This window comes from Symsagittifera roscoffensis, chromosome 1, assembly GCF_963678635.1.
Source record: "Symsagittifera roscoffensis chromosome 1, txSymRosc1.1, whole genome shotgun sequence".
Taxonomy (NCBI): Eukaryota; Metazoa; Xenacoelomorpha; order Acoela; family Convolutidae; genus Symsagittifera; species Symsagittifera roscoffensis.
Genome location: NC_087062.1, coordinates 91,377,663 through 91,398,215, shown reverse-complemented (window position 1 = coordinate 91,398,215; position 20,553 = coordinate 91,377,663). Strand labels below are relative to the sequence as shown.

Below are 20,553 nucleotides of genomic sequence, written 5' to 3'. Positions count from 1 at the left end.
TTTCTCAAGGGGGATTTTCTCGAGGTACTTTTTTTCTTTTAGGTCGACCAAATTGAGTTTCTGAGCTCTCCGAAATCCTCATAAAGAGCTAACTTCGACCAAACTTTCTGCGCTGCAGGCGAAATATTTAAGAAACATGTCAAAAAGGCGGTTTTAAGCACTTTTTGAAAAAATTCGACCAAAAAAAGCGTATATTTGACTAAAATCTCAAAATTAGTATATATTGGCGCCAAATAGGCTTTCAGAAAATTTTTAAGGTCAATCTGCCAAAAATGGATATCTCAAAATAGTACAAAGGGGCAAATATTTAAGTCGACACGTGGTCAAATCACTGAGGAAAGGAAACAAAATCGTGTAAACGGTTTTCCAACTATATACGAACTACATGTCTATGAGCTATTAAAGTTTGTATTGCACTCAAACAATCGGCTTCAGTCAGACTTGGCTTTGAACGATAATTTTTTTTCTGCTAGGATCATTAATGCGCGGACCATTAGGCGTACTATTAATTCTGCGCGGATCATTAGGCGTTATTCAAACAGAATGTTGGATTGGAAGTTCCTTTTTGTAAAAGCAAAGTTGAACAAGACTGCTCGTATCAGGGCGAAGCCCTGAATGTTCCCACTGCCTTTAAAGGTTTATGGAGCAGTAATAACATAAACAAAATAAAAACATTAAATGAAACAAGACTGCTCGTATCAGGGCGAAGCCCTGAATGTTCCGACTGCCTATTAAGGTTTATGGAGCAGTAATAACATTAGAAAATTAAAAGTAATAAAACAAAATGAAATTTTTTTTTTCTAAAATTTGAAAATTTTTATGAAAACCATCCCCCCACACGCCATATAAAATACAAAAGGATAAATTTCGCTACTTGTAACAAATCAATTATGGCAAATAAGCTTCGGTAAACCAATTTGGAACGATTTCTAAGACGGATTAACTCTCCTCTTACGCGTTAATAGCGCGAAATATATCGCGCGTTAATTGTCCCAAATTAGCCAAAATGGCAATCTTTAAACCCCCATAACTTTACGAAAAATGATCACAGGTGAAATATCTTTTCAAATTTGAGCTCAGGACAACAATACCTTTCGAATGATATAAAAAAATTCTGTCAAAAATGGCTAGATAAAAAGTCGAAATTTGTCTGAAGAAAAAAAAACCCACCCCGAGCACAAATATTCCGTTACTTTCGTATCGAAAGTCGGAACAATAAAAGAAAACAAACATTTTTATTTTGTAAACTTTGAAATTTTTTCTATGAAAAACAATAAGTTTCGCTTCTAGTAACAAATCAATTAGGGCAAATAAGCTTCTTTCAACCAAATTGGAACGATTTCTAAGACGGTTAAATCTCCGCTTACGCGTTAATAGCGCGAACTATATCGCGCGTTAATTGTCCCAAATTGGTCAAAATGGCAATCTTTTAACCCACATAACTTTACGAAAAATAATCACAGGTGAAATATCTTTTCAAATTCAAGCTCAGGACAACAATGGTTTTCGAATGATATAAAAAAATTCCATCAAAAATGGCTAGTTAAAAAATCGAAGTTTGTCTGAAAAAAAACCCACCCCTAGCACAAATATTCCGTTACTTTCGTATCGAAAGTCAGAACAATAACCTTCTTAAAAATTGTGAAGTGCTCACACTTATAAACTTTTCAGGTGAATTGGGTTCAACCTGACGACTTGAATTTCATAACTGAAGAACCAGTTATGACGAATACTATCCCGCTGAAAAAAACAGTTGCATATAGCAGCACAAAGAACTAACTCGAATATTTTTGTCCCGACTTTCGATACGAAAGTAACGGAATATTTGTGCTCGGGGTGGGTTTTTTTTTTCTTCAGACAAATTTCGACTTTTTAACTAACCATTTTTGACAAAATTTTTTTTTATCATTCAAAAGGTATTGTTGTCCTGAGCTCAAATTTGAAAAAATATTTCACCTGTGATCATTTTTCATAAAGTTATGGGGGTTTAAAGATTGGCAATTTGGCCAATTTGGGACAATTAACGCGCGATATATTTCGCGCTATTAAAGAGTAAGCGGAGATTTAATCCGTCTTAGAAATCGTTCCAAATTGGTTGAAGGAAGCTTATTTGCCATAATGGATTCGTTACTAGAAGCGAAATTTATCATTTTGTACTTTATATGGCGTTTGGGGGGATAATTTTCACAAAAAATCTCAAATTAAAAAAAAATTTAATTTATTTATTTTTTTACATTAAGTTTTTTCAAGTTATTACTGCTTCATAGACCATAAAAGGCAGTCGGAACATTGAGGGCTTTGCCCTGATACGAGCAGTCTTGTTATCTTTGAAATTAATTTTTAATTAACAATGAACCCATGCATTTCTCGGAATCAACAATGGTGTCAAAACAGCAAAACGCGTTTGAAACTGCGTTTGAAACTAAGTTATTCAATTCCGCGTAAGAGTAAATTGATGTTTTTTCTTTTCCCTTTAACTTTGAATTTGAGCTACCATTCCTTTGACAGCTACAAATCGCGATTGTGCAGAAAAGTCTCCTCACCTAAATTTCTCATAGAGATTTTCTGTCTGAATCAACAAAAAATGGGAAAACAAAAAAAAACACTCCATTTTGGTGTTTTTAGAAAAAAATATCATTTGCTGGTTATTTATTCAATCACTGCTGACTTTCACTTCAACTCGGGTTCACTCCATTTAGGCGCTGAGAGCTCAATATAAATTTGCTTGGCTGTGCTCCTATCAAATGTCGGTTTTATTGAGTATTTTTTTCTGAGGCAAAAAAAATATGAATAAACCTAATTTATTCTCTCTTACGAAATGTTGAAAGTATACATAATAAAGTATCATAGCACAGACTGTAAAGTGGACAAAAGTTCCGTTGTCTGTCCCCTCCGAAACTTTTTTCATAAAATGTGGTGCTATTGTTTTATTTACTGTTATTTTGTCAAAATTTCTTATTTTTGAAATAATTTGGAGAAATAAATTTCTTTCTTTCCTTCTTTCTCGTAAAATTGAGGATAACTTACGAAAGAGAAGTCTTTATCGACGTCAAAATTGTAGAATTTCAGATTTGTGCTCATGGATCCGCCTGACATTATAGGGGTTACGTTGAACCTGAAGTAACAAATGAGCATTAAATTGAAATTGTACATAACCGAATTTACCTTTTGAGCAAATTTTCGAAGTCTACAATTACCATTGGGATGACACATTGGCATTCGTCCATACTTCGTACCTGCAAACAAAAGTTTTCAAATTACAGTTACGGATTAGTCATACGCAGAACTTTGGGCGATGTGACAAAAAATCTGATATAATTGCCCTAATGTCTAGTCGCTAAAACTTCAAGCATTCGATCAATTAGCACTAAATTATACAAGTGGCAGCAAGGAAAATATTCATCTAAATAATTTCAGAACCGACCCGCTAAAGTCTCCCGCAGACGGTGCATTCCAGATCACTTCGAACCCGTAGAAATGCCTGGTAGTCGTGTGCACGGCAGTCGGCACTTCCGGAGTCGTGCAGAAGGTGACTTCATTGCTCTGAGCCGAGAGACCGTTGATCTGCACCACTGCGTAGAAAGCGTAGGAGGTTCCAGGGGTCAAATTGGTGACCCGATGGGGCCAGGATGCGGGCACCGGCAGAAGTTCAAGGCCATTTTGGAATAGCCTGAAGACAAAAGAGGTCATTTAAACTCAAGTTGCACGACTGATAACACTTCGCACAAAAAAAAACATTTTCAAATGACGAAACAAAGCACAAAATGGTATTAAATTAAAAAAAAAAACTTCAGTTCAAGTTGCTTTACAGGTTTTCTTTTTTATTTGCTGCTCTGCCTTCAAACAGAAAACTGAATCTGAAGATGATTGAAAATTATCATTATTTGGGACTGTGTAAAAGTTGACTGCGTTTGTACTCTCGTCATAAAAAAAGTTCATATGGTGAAATTAGCAGTCGAAACGTTCTTTTTCTAGTCCTAACAGGAGTCGGTTCTTTTCCGATTCCCTTTTCTAAATTATTTTGAAGATCTGAATGGCATAAAAGGACAGAGTTTCTATGTATTTAGGAATATTGACACCTGAAATACCGCTAATTTTTAGTATCAATTAATCACATCTTTGCGATTTGCTTGTAGAATTTACTCTACAAATTCTAATTGACACTGGAGTCTGAGAATAACAGATGATTTGTGGCTGTTGTATATGAAATTTGCGCACCTTATCAAATCATAGCTGGAGGCATTGGCCACTTGCAGGGTGATCGTATTCGTGTCCGACACATTCGGATACAACAGAGGTGTCGACGGTTCCGTGTAGGCCTGCACCATAGACCATCGCGAGTAGAGGTCGATATCTGGACTGGCGGCTGTACAGTCCAAATGGGTTCGGATGTAAAACTTGTAGGCGGATCCAGGTAGAAGATTCGTGTTCCAGGTGTAAGTGAACGTATTGCTCGTCACTGAAAAATCGGCAGAAGGAAATAATGAATTTTGCGAACGACTCCGATATTGTTTTCTGATTTTCCTGCAAAAAGTGCAAACTTGGTATTTATTTTAAAAAACACATGTACGCCCGGTCCCCCTTTGTACTATTTTGAGATATATAGTTTTGGCGATGACCCTGAAATTTTTCTAAAGGCGCCTTTGGCGCCAATAAATACTAATTTTTGAGGGGGATCGCGCGCCGAAAAAATGCAATTTTTTGGTCAAAATTTTCCAAAAAGTGCCTAAAAATGCCTTTTTGGCCTGTTTTTTCAAAAATTTTAATTCTTTGGGAGAACTCTGAAAATCAATTTGGTCGACCTAAAAATGGTACGCCAATTAAGCTTAGCTCCAAAGTTTAGAAATGTTGAAATCTACGTCGAGGCTCTATGAAGCTTCCATGAGCTACAATTTCGCCTTTAAAAAATAAAAATGAGATTTTGCCTCAAAAAAAATTAAAATGAGACAAAAACCAACTGGCAGTAGTAGTGTGTAGATCGTGTGTGATTTCGAAGTCGGTGTACCGTCCGTTGCTGTCTGGGAACGCCCAGGCCAGCTCTATGGAACTGTCTGAGAGAGCATTGAAGGTCAAATCGGCGGGAGCAGCTGGCAGACTGCACGAACAGATACTGGTTGATCTGATGCTCTCAATTCCTGATTAAATGAAGTTTGAAGTGATTATGATTTGTTTGAGAATCTCAGGGATATTATCAACACAACTTTACAGGATTTTCAAGCAGGGGTTTTGACGGTGAGCTCTACTAAAATAGCCCTACCTTAGTTAAACTTGTATAACTAACCTGCTTGCTTAAAAGTAGAAATTTTTCGTGATAAAGAGCATCCGAGCACAAACATTCAAAATTTTTGCGCATCAACGCAATAGAATTACAAAATATCCAATTCGAACAAGCTAGTTAGCTAAGTTAACGAAAAAAGTACACCTAATGGAAGTATATTAGAAAAGAGGCCCCATGCACTAATGTAATAACGCCCAGTTCTGGTCTGTTCATGCACTCAAAAAATTGTTAAGGTAAAATTACCCTAAATAAGTTAAGTTTAAAAAAAATAAGGTAAAATTTACCTTAACATTACCTTAACTTTACCTTAAAAAATTATTAAAGTAAAATTTACCCTAACTGAATATCGGTAACTTACCTTAACTTAACCTTAACTTTAACTTAAAAATTTAGGAATGAATTTAACTAATTAGGAATGAGGGAATTTAAGATAAACATTGGATTTCGTAGTCAACCGGTCAAAATTTCAATTCAATCATTTAAGGAACAAAGGTTTCTATGTATATAGGTATATACAAAAATCCTTAAAAATGAAGAGAATTAAGGTTTTTACCTTACTTTTTGTGTTTTTAATGTTAAGGTAAATATAGGTTAATTACCTAATTTTGTAAGGTAAATTTTTAAGGTAAATTTACCGATAAAAATTTTTAAGGTATTTGTTAAGGTAAATTTTTAAGGTGTTTTAAGGTAAGTTAAGGCGTACTTAAGGTAGTGCAAATTTGCCTTAATTTTTAAGGTGTTTTAAGGTAAGCTAAGGCGTACTTAAGGTAGTGCAAATTTGCCTTAATTGTTAAGGTGTTTTAGGGAATTTTTCAAGGTAAATTTCCTTAACTTTTTTTGAGGGTGCTTTGACTATTTTAAAGAGACAGACTATGCTTCGACAGGCCTGCTGGCATTTCATATAACCTCTGCGAATCGAAGAAACCTCAATTATTACTACTTTTTCACACTCATCAAAAACCGTTTGAAAGAAGGTTCTTACCATTGGCAATGGCAGTGCACTTGTAGCAGTAGCCCACTCCGGATAGAACATTTGTGTCCAGATATACACCTGAGTCATCTTGCACCTGGGCGATCTCTTCGTAGAGTGTCTCAGCCTCACCCGACTTGAAGATCTTGTAGGAGTGCTCATAGTTCACAGTGAAGTTCAGCTCCAGTTTACGCGAGTATCCACCCTCCGAGAGGTCAACAGGCGATACCTAAAAAGCCCAAGGAATCATTGAAACCAGGCGCGGATTTAGTGAGGAGATCCACCTCAATTGCCGCATCCCCCCTCAGAGATTCGGCCCACGCACCAACCAAATAGTTCCCTATTTGGTAGTTTTATGACATTCCTTTTTGGTCGACCAACACTAAAATTTTTCTTAAGGCGCCTTTGGTGCTAATTTATGATACTTTTGAAGGGAAGCAATTTTTTGGTCAAAATTTTCCAAAAATGCCCAAAAACGACATTTTGACCGTGCTAGGAAAATCAATCTGGTCGGTTTAAAAAAGTCCTAATTGAAGCAGAAGAACCATTGATTAAAAGTAGCTAAGCACGCAAAATTTTACCTGCTTTTTTACACTTGTAGAGTTAAGAAAGCTAACAAGGTGTTTATCATTTTTCATTAAAAAATCAATTTTTGACATCTTGATTTTTTGGCGAACAGCAGATCTATTTATTTTTCAAGGAGACTTAAGTAAATCAAATTGGTCGGCCCCAAGAAACGGGCAGTGGACTTGTAACATAGAACCTGCAGATGACGGGATCAAGCCTTATAAATAGTAATAGTATGATTCGTCCACTGTTATTGATTACGATCAACAAATCATCTTTTTTTAAGAACCTTTTTTCTCATAGGCCACCGTCTCCCTCAAAATTTTGAACAATTAACACTTCAAAAAGTTGAGTTAGTTTGGTTAGAGTGAATAAAAAATATTTTTTAATGGAGTCCTATCCATTGAGTTGCAAATGTTACCCTTCAAGTACTGCGATACTCTGGGTGGCAGATTACCTTAGTGAGTTGACACTGGGAGGGTCGAGTGCACTTGCGTATGGTGAGTGTATCAGAGTAGACGGGTGTGTTGGAGTTGGCGACACAGTCTACTTTAGTGCGCACATGGAACTTGTAGCAGGTGGAGGGGTTGAGTCCAGTCCAATCATAGAACAGTTGAGTGGTGGGCGTGACGGCTGTAAAAGCCTCGTCCTCCTTGGACACTTCGAAAGCTGAAATAATTCACACTGCTTTATAAGATGGCACATTAAATTATTATTCCCTGAGTTCGAAATAAAGATTGTAAGAAACAAGTTAACATATCCCCCCTCCCCCACCCCCGGATAGAACAAGTTAAGATCATTCACCCCAGTTTTCAATTTAGATTAAATTTGCTAAGAACTGCAAGTAAAATGCTCCATTCTGCTTGTTGAAAATTCGAACTCATATTCAGAACTAAGTGAACATCCTCCCTATTGACCGCTTTTTAACCTCAATGAAACAGTGTTCGAAGCAAAAAATAATCAAGAAATGCAAAAAAAATCACACGCTATATGATATGTTTATCTTTACGTCTACTAACGCACCAATGAGCCAAAATATCTTGCCTCAATTCCATTTAAAATTTAAGATCATTTATCCACGAGGGATAGGACCAACATACGAGCTGTACAGCCCATCACGGCGAACCGCTGTTGTGCCCCTGCTTAAATTCGTTCTTATCTAGTCAAACTTACAATAGCACTTCCCAATTATTTTGAAAATTGGCATTCATGGTAATTAGGGAATTCCAAACTTATTAGATCTTCATCATCAACATTGTAAAAGTCATGGTTCACCCACAAAATCTACTTGTGTCGGCGGTGGGAGGAAATGGCCCGGGTTGACCTCCATCGACAAAATTTGCCAATCATGCAACTCCAGAACTTGAATCTACGAAAAAGTCCTAATGAAACAAATTTCATGCGGTTTTGCGAAAATAGTAACACCGAAATTTAACAGAACTTTATTCTTGTTTTAGCATAAAGTTCGGTGTATCACCATAAATAAACGAGGATAGCAGGTTGCTGTGCAAGTAGCACAGAATGTTCCAGCCAAATTAAAAAAAAACACATTTTTTTTTCAAATTGCGTTGACTTTTGTTTCTGGACTGGTAAAAAAATCTTAATGAAAGACTTTTAATTTGTTTTTAAGCTTTTATTTGCAAGAAAGCGCTAAAAAGGTTCTTGTTAACAAATTCACTTGTGTAAAACTAAAAAATTAGCTTTAAAATTCAAAACTAACAATTATAAGCCTGCTCGCTCGCTATATTCGCCTGAAAAAATCAAAAAATATAAAAAAAATCAAACCAGTTTTTCTCGACACTGGGAAAAATGTTTTAGAATTTTAAAATTTCGTTTGAATCACGACAGAAAAGGCTTTAAAATGATATATCACTCAACGCATTCCGATGATAATTTTAGGTACCTGATTTTTAGTAGAAAACAAAAAAGGAATACAACCGAATTTTAATTTCCTCCCACTTTGAGAGGTCGGAACAAAAAAAAATTTTTCAGCAAAAAATGCTAATCCTACCTTATCCATAAAATTATAATTGTATGACTAGCAATTTTTTGATAGCGGCGCCAAAATTTTTAAAAAATAGTTTGGAATTACTTTTACAAATGTGTTGCATTTTTTCAATTGCAAAACAAAATTAGCAGGCACAATTTAAATTTCGTGTGCATAACTGGATACACAGAATTTGGATTAAATTTTCCGTTTTTTAGATATTTTTTTTGTAAAACGCTCAAAAAGCCTACTTATTTGTATATTTTGAATATCTTGGCCAATGTATGATTGGTAAAAGTTTTAAGCTCAACAAATTAGAACCTTTGATGATGTTCGGAAAAACTAACAAATTTGCTATTTTCATAATACTGCCCGTGTGCGACATCTAAACTCTCGTCGTTTCCAAAGCATTGTACAAGCAAGATTGTTAATCCTTTGGTGAACCTAGCTTTGTGTAATCAAGGTGTTTGTCGCTTTTCCACTGACCAAAAACAAAAATATGTTTTGGTCAGTAGAAAAACGCAAATCATGCAATTTCAATAAATGAAAACTCCTTAATCAGAAGGAAACCTTTCAAGCAAAATTCTGTACTTTTGGATTTGCATGAAAACTGTATAATAAGGATTTTTCCATATCTGAAAATTGTATGATTAGTATCTTTGATCAACCCGGGGGATGTGTGAGTCGAATTCTATCAACGTCGACGCTACGCATTAATTGACACTTGGGAAATAGCTTGCATTAGATTTTGGCATTTGTATTTGTAAATTTTCAAAACACTGTAATTTTCCTAAAAATGATCAAAAGTAAAATACGCTCATGGATTCGACCCCCTGCCGACCCAACGGGTCCCCTCATCGTACTTTTTTGAGATATCAATTTTTGGCGCCATTATATACTAATTTTGAGGGCGAGCGCGCGCCAATAAAATGAGAATTTTTGGTCAAAGTTTTCCGAAAAGTGCTTAAAAACGCCTTTTTTGGCCAATTTTTTCAAAATTTTGCCTGCGTTGCAAAACATTCAGCCGAAGCAAATTTTTTCAATGCTTTGGGAGAGCTCGACAAAATTTTTTAATGATTTGGGAGAGCTCGACAAAAAAACGAACGACAGATTTCCTGAAAATTTTTGAAAATCTGCCCCCTCTCGAGAACCCTCATTTCAACTCCAAGAGGGCAGCAAATGGACCCTGAAAGGTCTCAAAATGCTGCCCAAAAATTCGAATATTAAAATACTGCAATGTCAACATGGCTTATAACAAAATATACACTTGAAAAAACATGATGAACTACAAAATTTCTGAACACAAAAATTCCTAGTCGTTAAAAAAAATTACCTGTAGCCGATTATTGAAACAAATTCAACTATGTTGAGTAACAAATAGAAACATAGCAGAGCTTAAGCTCAATTTTTCTGGCAAGGCCAAGAAAGTTGGTATGGGTAAAGGTAAAGCTAATTTTTCATTAAATTGGGTTCAAAAACTCGCGATTCGTAGGCAACTATTCGTAGGTCTTGGGAAACAAAATTTCAAACTCATTATACATTATGATGATAGACTCACAGTCGAAGTCTCCGTTGATGCCTGAGGCATCCCAAGTAACTCTAACGGCCTGGTCATCCTGGAAAGACCCGTCGAAGTTCTCGGGCGGATTAGGCTTCGTGCACTGAGCACAAGTTGAACTGGCACTCTCAAATCCTCCAATCTGGCTGGTCACAGTGTACGTGTACTCTCTGCCAGGAACCAAAGTACGAGTGTCCGAATACGGGAGGTCACTCAAGGTCAAGTCCGAGACAATGTAGCCTCCAATACCACTTCGTTTGAAGTAAATTGTAGCAGGGTTCAAATCTAGATCATTCAGAGTGGCGTTGAGTTGAATCTCATTCGTGCCAATTGTATGCGCGATGCATGCAGGTGTTTCTGGTTTCGTATAGACGGTGATTGTCGCGAAGTTGCTGCATAATTCATGGGCTGAAATAGGTAGTTGTAAGCATTTTCTTCACAAAAACTCCCTATAAATTTGATATCGGTAACCTTTTTTAATGAATTTTGAATTATCTTGAAACATCATAAGAACAACAGGTTTTCAAAAGTGCTACTGCGTCTCAAAAATGTTGATGCAGCAATTTAAGAATCCGTTTTTCTAATCTTATTGAATTGGTTCATCAAATTCAGAGAAATGAGTAGTGTATGAGTAAAAGGTTGAGCAGAAACGTAGTCATACAACATAAAAACAAAAATCAGCCTAATCGTACCCAAAGTCTGACCCGAAGCGACCAGTGAGTCATCCGCGACAAGTGCGGCCGAGTCCGTCTCGGTGCAGTCCAAACAAGACAACAGTCCCACTACAAAATGTTGTGCCGGATTCATAGCTGCTCCGTCGAATGAATTCAGCGTGGCCGTGAAGGTGTTCACGCCTATTCGGGCAGAAAGAGAGGACGTCGAGGACATCCAACTGAGTCTGCTTGCGGTGGCAGAGGCGTCGACTCCAGTCACGAAATCATCGGTCAGATTGTGCAGCATTGCGTAGTAACCTGTTAATTAAAAAAACAGAAACTCATCCACAGGAACTCTCTCAAATAAACCTAGGTCACATTTTAGGCATTAAACATGCACCCAATTTATATACGCTTCTCAATTTTAGAAAATATTTATTCAGTTCAAAAACTTGAAGAGCCATTTTGTTTGCGTGCATAAAATCGGCTGACTGTTGACTAAAAACAGTTTCTTACCGACAACAAATTTAACCGATTTATTCGCCATTTGTACATTAAACGCTTCTTAAAATAAAAATCACTGAATGTCACTAAATTTTATCAGATTTTAAAAAAATGGTCACTTATAGTTTGGACTGACCACTGGGTTGGTATGCAGAAGCGTCCCAAGCGACTGTGACTGTGGTGGTGGTGGCTCCTGTCTGTCTCAGGTTGACCACTTTGTCAGGATGGGTGCAGATAACCACCTCCTGACTCACAGGACTCTCCGACCCACTGTGGCCAACTAAGTGTCCTACAAGCAAACACACAAAAAATTCAGTGGAAGTCAAGTGCTTCCAAGTTTTTGCACAGATTTAAAATTAAATGAACCACCAATTGAGTGTTTCTAATATGAGCAATTGGCTTTTGTGCAAGTAGTTCGAAACATTCTCATCAATATATTAATTGGCTGTTAGTTGATTCCTTATGATTTTTCTTCGAGGTAGTCATTCTTTCCTCGAGGAACTCATAATCGTCGCGCAAAAACAACCCACCCTATGCCGAAAAAATCTCTAAAATAAGTCGACAAAATGGAACAAGACAGCTGCATTCAATTCATTCTCTTCTTAAGCTATTCAGATAGAACTAGAAGAAAACAACGGTTTTCAAAATGCGGCAAAAATGGATTTAAAACCACTTCATCAATGCCTTAAAAGTCAGAGCGCAAATCACTTTGAAATTTTGGGCGATATGTTAAACTTTTATTGTTTAGAGCTGTTTTAGCTAGCTGCAAGACGATGAAAATTATCCTAAAGCATGTAAAAAGTACCGATCAAAAGATCATAGTGCAATATTCAAAAAACTGTTGAACATTAACATTAAGTGTTAACAAATTATATAAATAACCCGTTAGTTCATAACCAACTACTGTTGATTACTTGATTCAGATCTACATTCAATTTTCGGGAGTATTACTAGAATGGAAAAAGTTTCTTCAGACCACAAGGTATAGAAACTAAATTAAGGGCCACTTAATTATTGCTCCGCATTTAGTTACCTTTGTATGTGTACTCAGTGGCTGGTTCCAAATTCACATCATTGAACGGATTTGTGATGGATGGAATATCGATTCCGTTTCGCTCCAGCTGGAATGAGTAGCCCTCCGTCCCCAGAGGCAGAAAGAAGTTGACAGACACGGCAGGGGGTTGAAGGGGGTTTGTGTAGAGAGACAGCACAGGTCTCTGTGCGTTGGTGTAGGCTGCAATTGACTTCGGCTCCGACGATATCAGTTTGTAAGTGTAGTTCTTAGAATTGCAGTAGACCTCGTTTCTAAACACATTCATTCAATTTCAGATGAATAATTTAGTTCAATTGTAGTTATCAACCCGGGTCGAGGTCCGCGACTTAAGAAAAGACCGGCGCGACTCAAATTTGGCAATTCCAGACCGGCGCGACTTTATATTGGCAATTCCAGACCGGCGCGACCGAAACTTGGCAATTGAAGACCAGCGCGACTGAAAAAAACCACCGCGACCTGCGCGACTTAAATCAAAAGAGATGGAGTTCTAAATGAGATTAATTTAATCGTTTATCTGCCTGTTTTTCTTAAAAGCGTTGAAATGGCTTTTTTTCATTGCACTTACGAAAGTTTTCTTCAGACGCTGGCTGTGCTGGCTGAACAAAATAATAACCAACAACTTAAAGCCATAAGATTGACGGAGAGAATAGTGCGTTTGAAACCTATCAATTTGTGGGCTTAAATGAATTCCTACACGCACTGAAAAAAAAATGATTTACAACTAATTTTAGCGTGAAACAAAAATGTAGATTAAATTGAGATCGATTTAAGCATGGAAAAACTATGAAGACTGAATAGAAAAATTGAAGTTTGATTTGGATCAATTTAAAGTCGATTTAAATTGATCTTTAGTCCCAGCTAAAAAAAATCAACCCAAATTGATTTTAAATCAATTCAACTCAATGCTGTTCAGTTGTAAGTTTATTTAGTTTTTTTTTCAAGGGATTAAAACAAATTTAAGATGATTCAAATCAATTTTTTTGCGAACTTTTTGATTTCATCAATTTGAGTTTTTGTTACACTTATTCGTTGCTATTCCTTTTTAAATTTACATCCATAGCGTCTGGTAGTATAATAAAAAAAACCAATTAGTTCAAACTTCGATCCAGTTTGGATTGACTTAGGTTGTCATTTGATTTATATCGACTAATTTCTTGATTTGTTATATAGCAACTTGCTCGGAATTGGGCTTAGAATGATTCTTTTATTCGATTTTATAGAAAATTTTTGAGCTCAAAATCTGATTTATATTAACCATTTTTTGTTCTCTAAACAGCGTTTAGCTCAAAATCCGATTTACCATGATGGATATCTACGATTTAGTTGCATGTTTCTTTTTTTCTGACTGTCTTTTTTTAGAAAAAAAAAACACTGAATCACTTGAAAAATAGCAAAATAATGACATAACAGCTGGCACGATGAGCATTTGTAGTAAAATAATAGAATTAAAATCAAGAAGTCAGCTTCTTACCAATTTTTTCAGATATACTGTGAGAAACGGGCTGTAATATGACTTCTTCTGGACCCGTTTCGAGCTTTCCTTGAGATAGAAAAATTGGTTGGAAAATAAACAAAAAACATACCTTAGGTCAAAGTTCCTTCCTAGTCCTTCTCATTTCAAAAATCTTACGAGGCTAGACTGTGCACTGGATAGGCGCACAAGTTTTTGTCTGTGTATTTTTTGATTCCAGAGACAAGACTTTAAATGTGTTCTCAAATGTGAGTGGATTCTACTTACACGATTTCCGTGGATTACGGGTAAAAATGCGTGTACCATAAATTTTGTGGGCACATTTGCTTTGTAGCGATTTCCACAAAAAAAAAGAATATAGCTGGTTGTTCGGATTCCGCAACTATCAGCGGATTTCGCAAAATCTAAGCTGACTCCTACATTGGGAGCGAATTCCATAATTATAACTGGATCGTAGTTTTGTTTCCTATACTGAAATGAACAATCCTTGCGTGAAAAACTAAAAGCTTTTGCTAGAAATATTATCTGCTAAATTAAGACTTTAAAAGCAAGGATTTAACTATTGTTAGTGGAATCCAAATATCACCTTTAAACCAACTTTACTTTCAATTGAAATCGTCGAGGTACTCCTTTCGTTTAAAAAATAAATAAGGGCACTATAACCTATGAAGTGGTTCTTCTCAGTTTTTTTTTTTGTTCTTTCAGCATTTGAGGTTGGAAAAAAGCTCATTCTTTCAGTATTCGAGACAGGAAAGGTGTTCATTTTTTCACTATTTGAGATTGGAAAGCGGTTCATTCTTTCAGTATTTGAAATTGGAAAGATGCTCATTCTTTCAGTATTTGGGTTCGAAAAGGTGTTCATTGTTTTAGTATTTGAGATTGGAAAGAGGTTCAGTCTTTCAGTATTTGAAATCGGAAAGATGCTCATTCTTTCACTACTTGAGATCGAAAAGGTGTTCATTCTTTCAGTATTTGAGATTGGAAAGAGGTTCATTCTTTCAATGTTTGAGAATGAGCTCGTTAAGTTCGAACTGTTGGCAGTAAATGAGATTGAACTATTGTACAGTCTTAATGATAACCGACGAAAGTAGATTTAATTTAAAAATTTAGTTTCAAGACGTAAAATTATGTTACTGGAATCCACAAGAAAATGCGGATTCCTCTTACAATTTGCAAATTTTGCTTACATTTGCGGATTCCGCTTACAGTTGCGGATTCAGCAACTACTCAACTTTACTATAGCTATATTTGATTATTTTTTTGTGGACTTAACAAATTATTCCGGTTTCCGCAAATATTGTTCCGGAATCCGCATTTGCGCTATTTTTGGAGCACCTTTGAGCGGCGCAGTGTTTAAGCTATTTGTTTGCGGAATTCAAAATCGCAATGATGATCAGAGAAAAGTAACATTGTAGCGAGTTCCGCGACAAATCTGATTTTGGCCTGCTGAGTAATCCGTTTACAACGCACAAAATGCACAGTATGGCCTCGTTATGAGAAAAAAAGTTCTTAGAAAAATGATGATGATGCTGTACGATGATGATGCCTACGAAATGATGATGCTGTACATGGATAATGCGTTTACAAAATGATGATGCTGTACGATGATCATGCTTACGAAATGATGATGCTGTACAATGGTATTGCGCTTACGAAATGATGATGCTGTACGATGATGATGCTTACGAAATGATGATTCTGTACAATGATAATGCGTTTACAAAATGATGATGCTGTACGGTGACGATGCTTGCAAAATGTTGATGCTGTACGATGATAATGCTTACGAAATGATGATGCTGTACAAGGATATTGCGCTTACGAATTGATGATGCTGTACGATGATAATGCTTACGAAATGATGATGCTGTACAATGATATTGCGCTAACGAAATGATGATGCTGTACAATGACGATGCCTGCAAAATTTTGATGCTGTACGATGATAATTCTTACGAAATGATGATGCTGTACAATGATATTGCGCTTACGAAATGATGATGCTGTACGATGATAATGCTTACGAAATGATGATGCTGTACAATGATGATGCGTTTACAAAAAGATGATGCTGTACGATGACAATGCTTGCAAAATGTTGATGCGGTACGATGATAATGCTTACGAAATGATGATGCTGTACAAGGATATTGCGCTTACGAATTGATGATGCTGTACGATGATAATGCTTACGAAATGATGATGCTGTACAATGATATTGCGCTTACGAAATGATGATGCTGTACGATGATAATTCTTACGAAATGATGATGCTGTACAATGATATTGCGCTTACGAAATGATGATGCTGTACGATGATAATGCTTACGAAATGATGATGCTGTACAATGATGATGCGTTTACAAAAAGATGATGCTGTACGATGACAATGCTTGCAAAATGTTGATGCGGTACGATGATAATGCTTACGAAATGATGATGCTGTACAAGGATATTGCGCTTACGAATTGATGATGCTGTACGATGATAATGCTTACGAAATGATGATGCTGTACAATGATATTGCGCTTACGAATTGATGATGCTGTACGATGATGATGCCTGCAAAATGTTGATGCTGTACGATGATAATTCTTACGAAATGATGATGCTGTACAAGGATATTGCGCTTACGAATTGATGATGCTGTACGATGATAATGCTTACGAAATGATGATGCTGTACAATGATATTGCGCTTACGAAATGATGATGCTGTACGATGACGATGCCTGCAAAATGTTGATGCTGTACGATGAAATTGCGCTTACAAAATGATGATGATGCTTACGAAATGATGATGCTGTACAATGATGATGCGTTTTTAAAAAGATGATGCTGTACGATGACAATGCTTGCAAAATGTTGATGCTGTACAATGATAAATCTTACGAAATGATGATGCTGTACAATGATAATGCGCTTACGAAACGATGATGCTGTACGATGACGATGCTTGCAAATTGTTGATGCTGTACAATGATAATGCTTACGAAATGATGATGCTGTACAATGATAATGCGCTTACGAAATGATGATGCTGTACGATGATAATGCTTACGAAATGATGATTATGTACAATATTAAGCTTACGAAATGATGATGCTGTACGATGATAATGCTTACGAAATGATGAGGATGTACAATGATATTGCGCTTACAAAATGATGATGATGCTTACGAAATGATGATGCTGTACAATGATGATGCGTTTTTAAAAAGATGATGCTGTACGATGACAATGCTTGCAAAATGTTGATGCTGTACAATGATAATTCTTACGAAATGATGATGCTGTACAATGATAATGCGCTTACGAAATGATGATGCTGTACGATGACAATGCTTGCAAATTGTTGATGCTGTACAATAATAATGCTTACGAAATGATGATGCTGTACAATGATAATGCGCTTACGAAATGATGATGCTGTACGATGATAATGCTTACGAAATGATGATGCTGTACAATATTAAGCTTACGAAATGATGATGCTGTATGATGATAATGCTTACGAAATGATGAGGATGTACAATGATATTGCGCTTACGAAATGATGATGCAGTACGATGACGATGCTTGCAAAATGTTGATGCTGTACAATGATAATGCTTACGGAATGATGATGATGTACAATGATAATGCGCTTACAAAATGATGCTGTACGATGATAATGCTTACGAATTGATGATGCTGTACAATGATAATGCTTACGAAATGATGATGCTGTACGATGATAATGCTTACGAATTGTTGATGCTGTATAATGATATTGCGCTTACGAAATGATGATGCTGTACGATCATGATGCTTGCGAAATGTTGATGCTGTACGATGATAATGCTTAAACGAAATGATGATGCTGTACAATGATAATGCTTACGAAATGATGATGCTGTACAATGATAGTGCTTACGAAATGATGATGCTGTACAATGTTAATGCGCTTACGAACTGATGATGCTGTACGATGATAATGCTTACGAAATGATGATGTTGTACAATGATAATGCTTACGAAATGATGATGGTGTACAATGATAATGCTTACGAAATGATGATGCTGTACAATGATAATGCTTACGAAATGATGATGCTGTACAATGAAAATGCGCTTACGAAATGATGATGCTGTACAATGATAATGCTAACGAAATGATGATGCTGTACGATGATAATGCTTACGAAATGATGATGCTGTACAATGATAATACGCTTACGAAATGATGATGCTGTACAAGAATAATGCGCTTGCGAAATGATGATGATGTACGATGATAATGCTTACGAAATGATGATGCTGTACAATGATATTGCTTACGAAATGATGATGCTGTACAATGATAATGCGCTTACGTAATGATGATGCTGTACGATGATAATGCTTACGAAATGATGATGCTGTACAATGATAATGCTTACGAGATGATGATGCTGTACAATGATATTGCGCTTACGAAATGATGATGCTGTACGATGATGATGCTTTCAAAATGTTGATGCTGTACGATGATAATGCTTACGAAATGATGATGCTGTACAATGATAATGCTTACGAAATGATGATGCTGTACGATGATGATGCCTACGAAATGATGATGCTGTACATGGATAATGAGTTTACAAAATGATGATGCTGTACGATGATAATGCTTACGAAATGATGATGCTGTACAATGATGATGCCTACGAAATGACGATGCTGTACAATGATAATGCGCTTACGAAATGATGATGTTGTACGATGATGATGCTTACGAAATGATGATGCCGTACGATAATGATGCTTACGAAATGATGATGCTGTGCGATCGATGATAATGCTTACGAAATGATGATGCTTTAAAATGATAATGCTTACGAAATGATGATGCCGTACGATAAGGATGCTTACGAAATGATGATGCTGTACAATGATAATGCTTACGAAATGATGATGCTGTAAAATGATAATGCTTACGAAATGATGATGCCGTACGATAATGATGCTTACGAAATGATGATGCTGTACAATGATAATGCTTACGAAATGATGATGCTGTACAATGATAATGCTTACGAAATGATGATGCTGTACAATGATATTGCGCTTACGAAATGATGATGCTGTACGATGATGATGCTTCCAAAATGTTGATGCTGTACGATGATGATGCTCACAAAATGATGATGCTGTACGACGATAATGCTTACGAAATGATGATGTTGTACGATGATGATGCTTACGAAATGATGATGCTGTACGATGATAATGCTTAAGAAATGATGATGTTGTACGATGATGATGCTTACGAAATGATGATGTTGTACGATGATGATGCTTACGAAATGATGATGTTGTACGATGATGATGCTTACGAAATGATGATGCTGTGCGATCGATGATAATGCTTACGAAATGATGATGCTGTACGATGATAATGCTTACAAAATGATGATGCTGTACGATGATAATGCTTACGAAATGATGATGCTGTATGGCGTGTTGGGCTGCAGAGCAGGAATATCGACTGCATTGGTGACTCCAATCGTGAACTGATCCGAGAGCACAGTCATGTTCGAGTGGAGGTTGTTGACGACAATGCGCACGAACTCGTACTCGTCACTCGGCTCCACCCATCCCACTGTGATAGAAGTATCAGTGGCCGCATCTATGTTCACACTGGACACTGCAGATGGCATCGAGCACGCACAGAACTAAACAAGAACGGAACTCAGGCATATTCGATTTGAGTATATGAACCAAATAGAAAAATTATATCAAAAAGTTTACCAAACAGGCCAAAAAAACTTCATTCGAGTGAAACAAGCATGACCTGCAAAACTTTTACTTAATTGTTACAGAAATTTAATATAGTAGCGACGTCTTTTGGCTGATTACATAGTTCATTTATCACAAATGGGCCAAATTTACCATTTCAAATCTCAATAAGTTTTTTAGATGTGATCAAATGTGACACAATTTTTGCATCAGCAGCTCAGGGCATTGTTGCTTCAGATGGTATTGAAGTTTTGCTGAGAACGGCTAGCTGAAATATCTGGAGAAAAAAACAGATCAAGCAAAACGTGACCAAGTTAACATCCTTCCCCCTAAACACGTTTAAGGGGAGGATGTTAACTTGGTTCTAAGTTGGGAGTTTTCAGCCAATCAGAATCGAGCATTTTACATGCAGCGCTAAACAAATTTAATTTAAATTCAGCGCTGGGGTGGAGGATCTTAACTTGGTCTATTTTGGGGGGGGGGGGGGGGGGATGTTAACTTGATCCGCAAAACGTTTTGTACTTTTTTTCAAAAATCAGATGTACTTAAAATAACCTCGTACTAATATCCTCAGTATCAATTGTATCTTGGCGCAGGTTTATATGCATATGCAGCAAAAACTGTTCTTATTAAGGTAAAACTTGAAATGCTCCGACTGTCCTCTTACTTGTCTCGCATAATTTTGGTTGAACAAATTAAGAAATTATCACTCATTTAGAAATCGAACTTGGGTTCAAACCCATCATCCACA

At 36.5% G+C, this 20,553-nt stretch overlaps 1 protein-coding gene across 1 annotated transcript in view; it reads right to left on the bottom strand.

Annotated features, from left to right (window-relative positions):
• The window catches only part of LOC134852187 (uncharacterized), a 77,776-nt gene that overhangs the window by 27,606 nt on the left and 29,617 nt on the right, over window positions 1-20,553 (bottom strand). The window contains exons 15-26 of the mRNA XM_063868500.1: window positions 19,503-19,738; window positions 12,551-12,822; window positions 11,654-11,806; window positions 11,053-11,331; window positions 10,361-10,768; window positions 7,273-7,484; window positions 6,261-6,477; window positions 4,959-5,135; window positions 4,219-4,459; window positions 3,425-3,670; window positions 3,198-3,236; window positions 3,028-3,115 (exon numbers count right to left, since the gene is read on the bottom strand). Coding sequence (XP_063724570.1) covers window positions 3,028-3,115; window positions 3,198-3,236; window positions 3,425-3,670; window positions 4,219-4,459; window positions 4,959-5,135; window positions 6,261-6,477; window positions 7,273-7,484; window positions 10,361-10,768; window positions 11,053-11,331; window positions 11,654-11,806; window positions 12,551-12,822; window positions 19,503-19,738 — 2,568 coding nt within the window. The remainder of the gene's footprint in view (window positions 1-3,027; window positions 3,116-3,197; window positions 3,237-3,424; window positions 3,671-4,218; window positions 4,460-4,958; window positions 5,136-6,260; window positions 6,478-7,272; window positions 7,485-10,360; window positions 10,769-11,052; window positions 11,332-11,653; window positions 11,807-12,550; window positions 12,823-19,502; window positions 19,739-20,553) is intronic.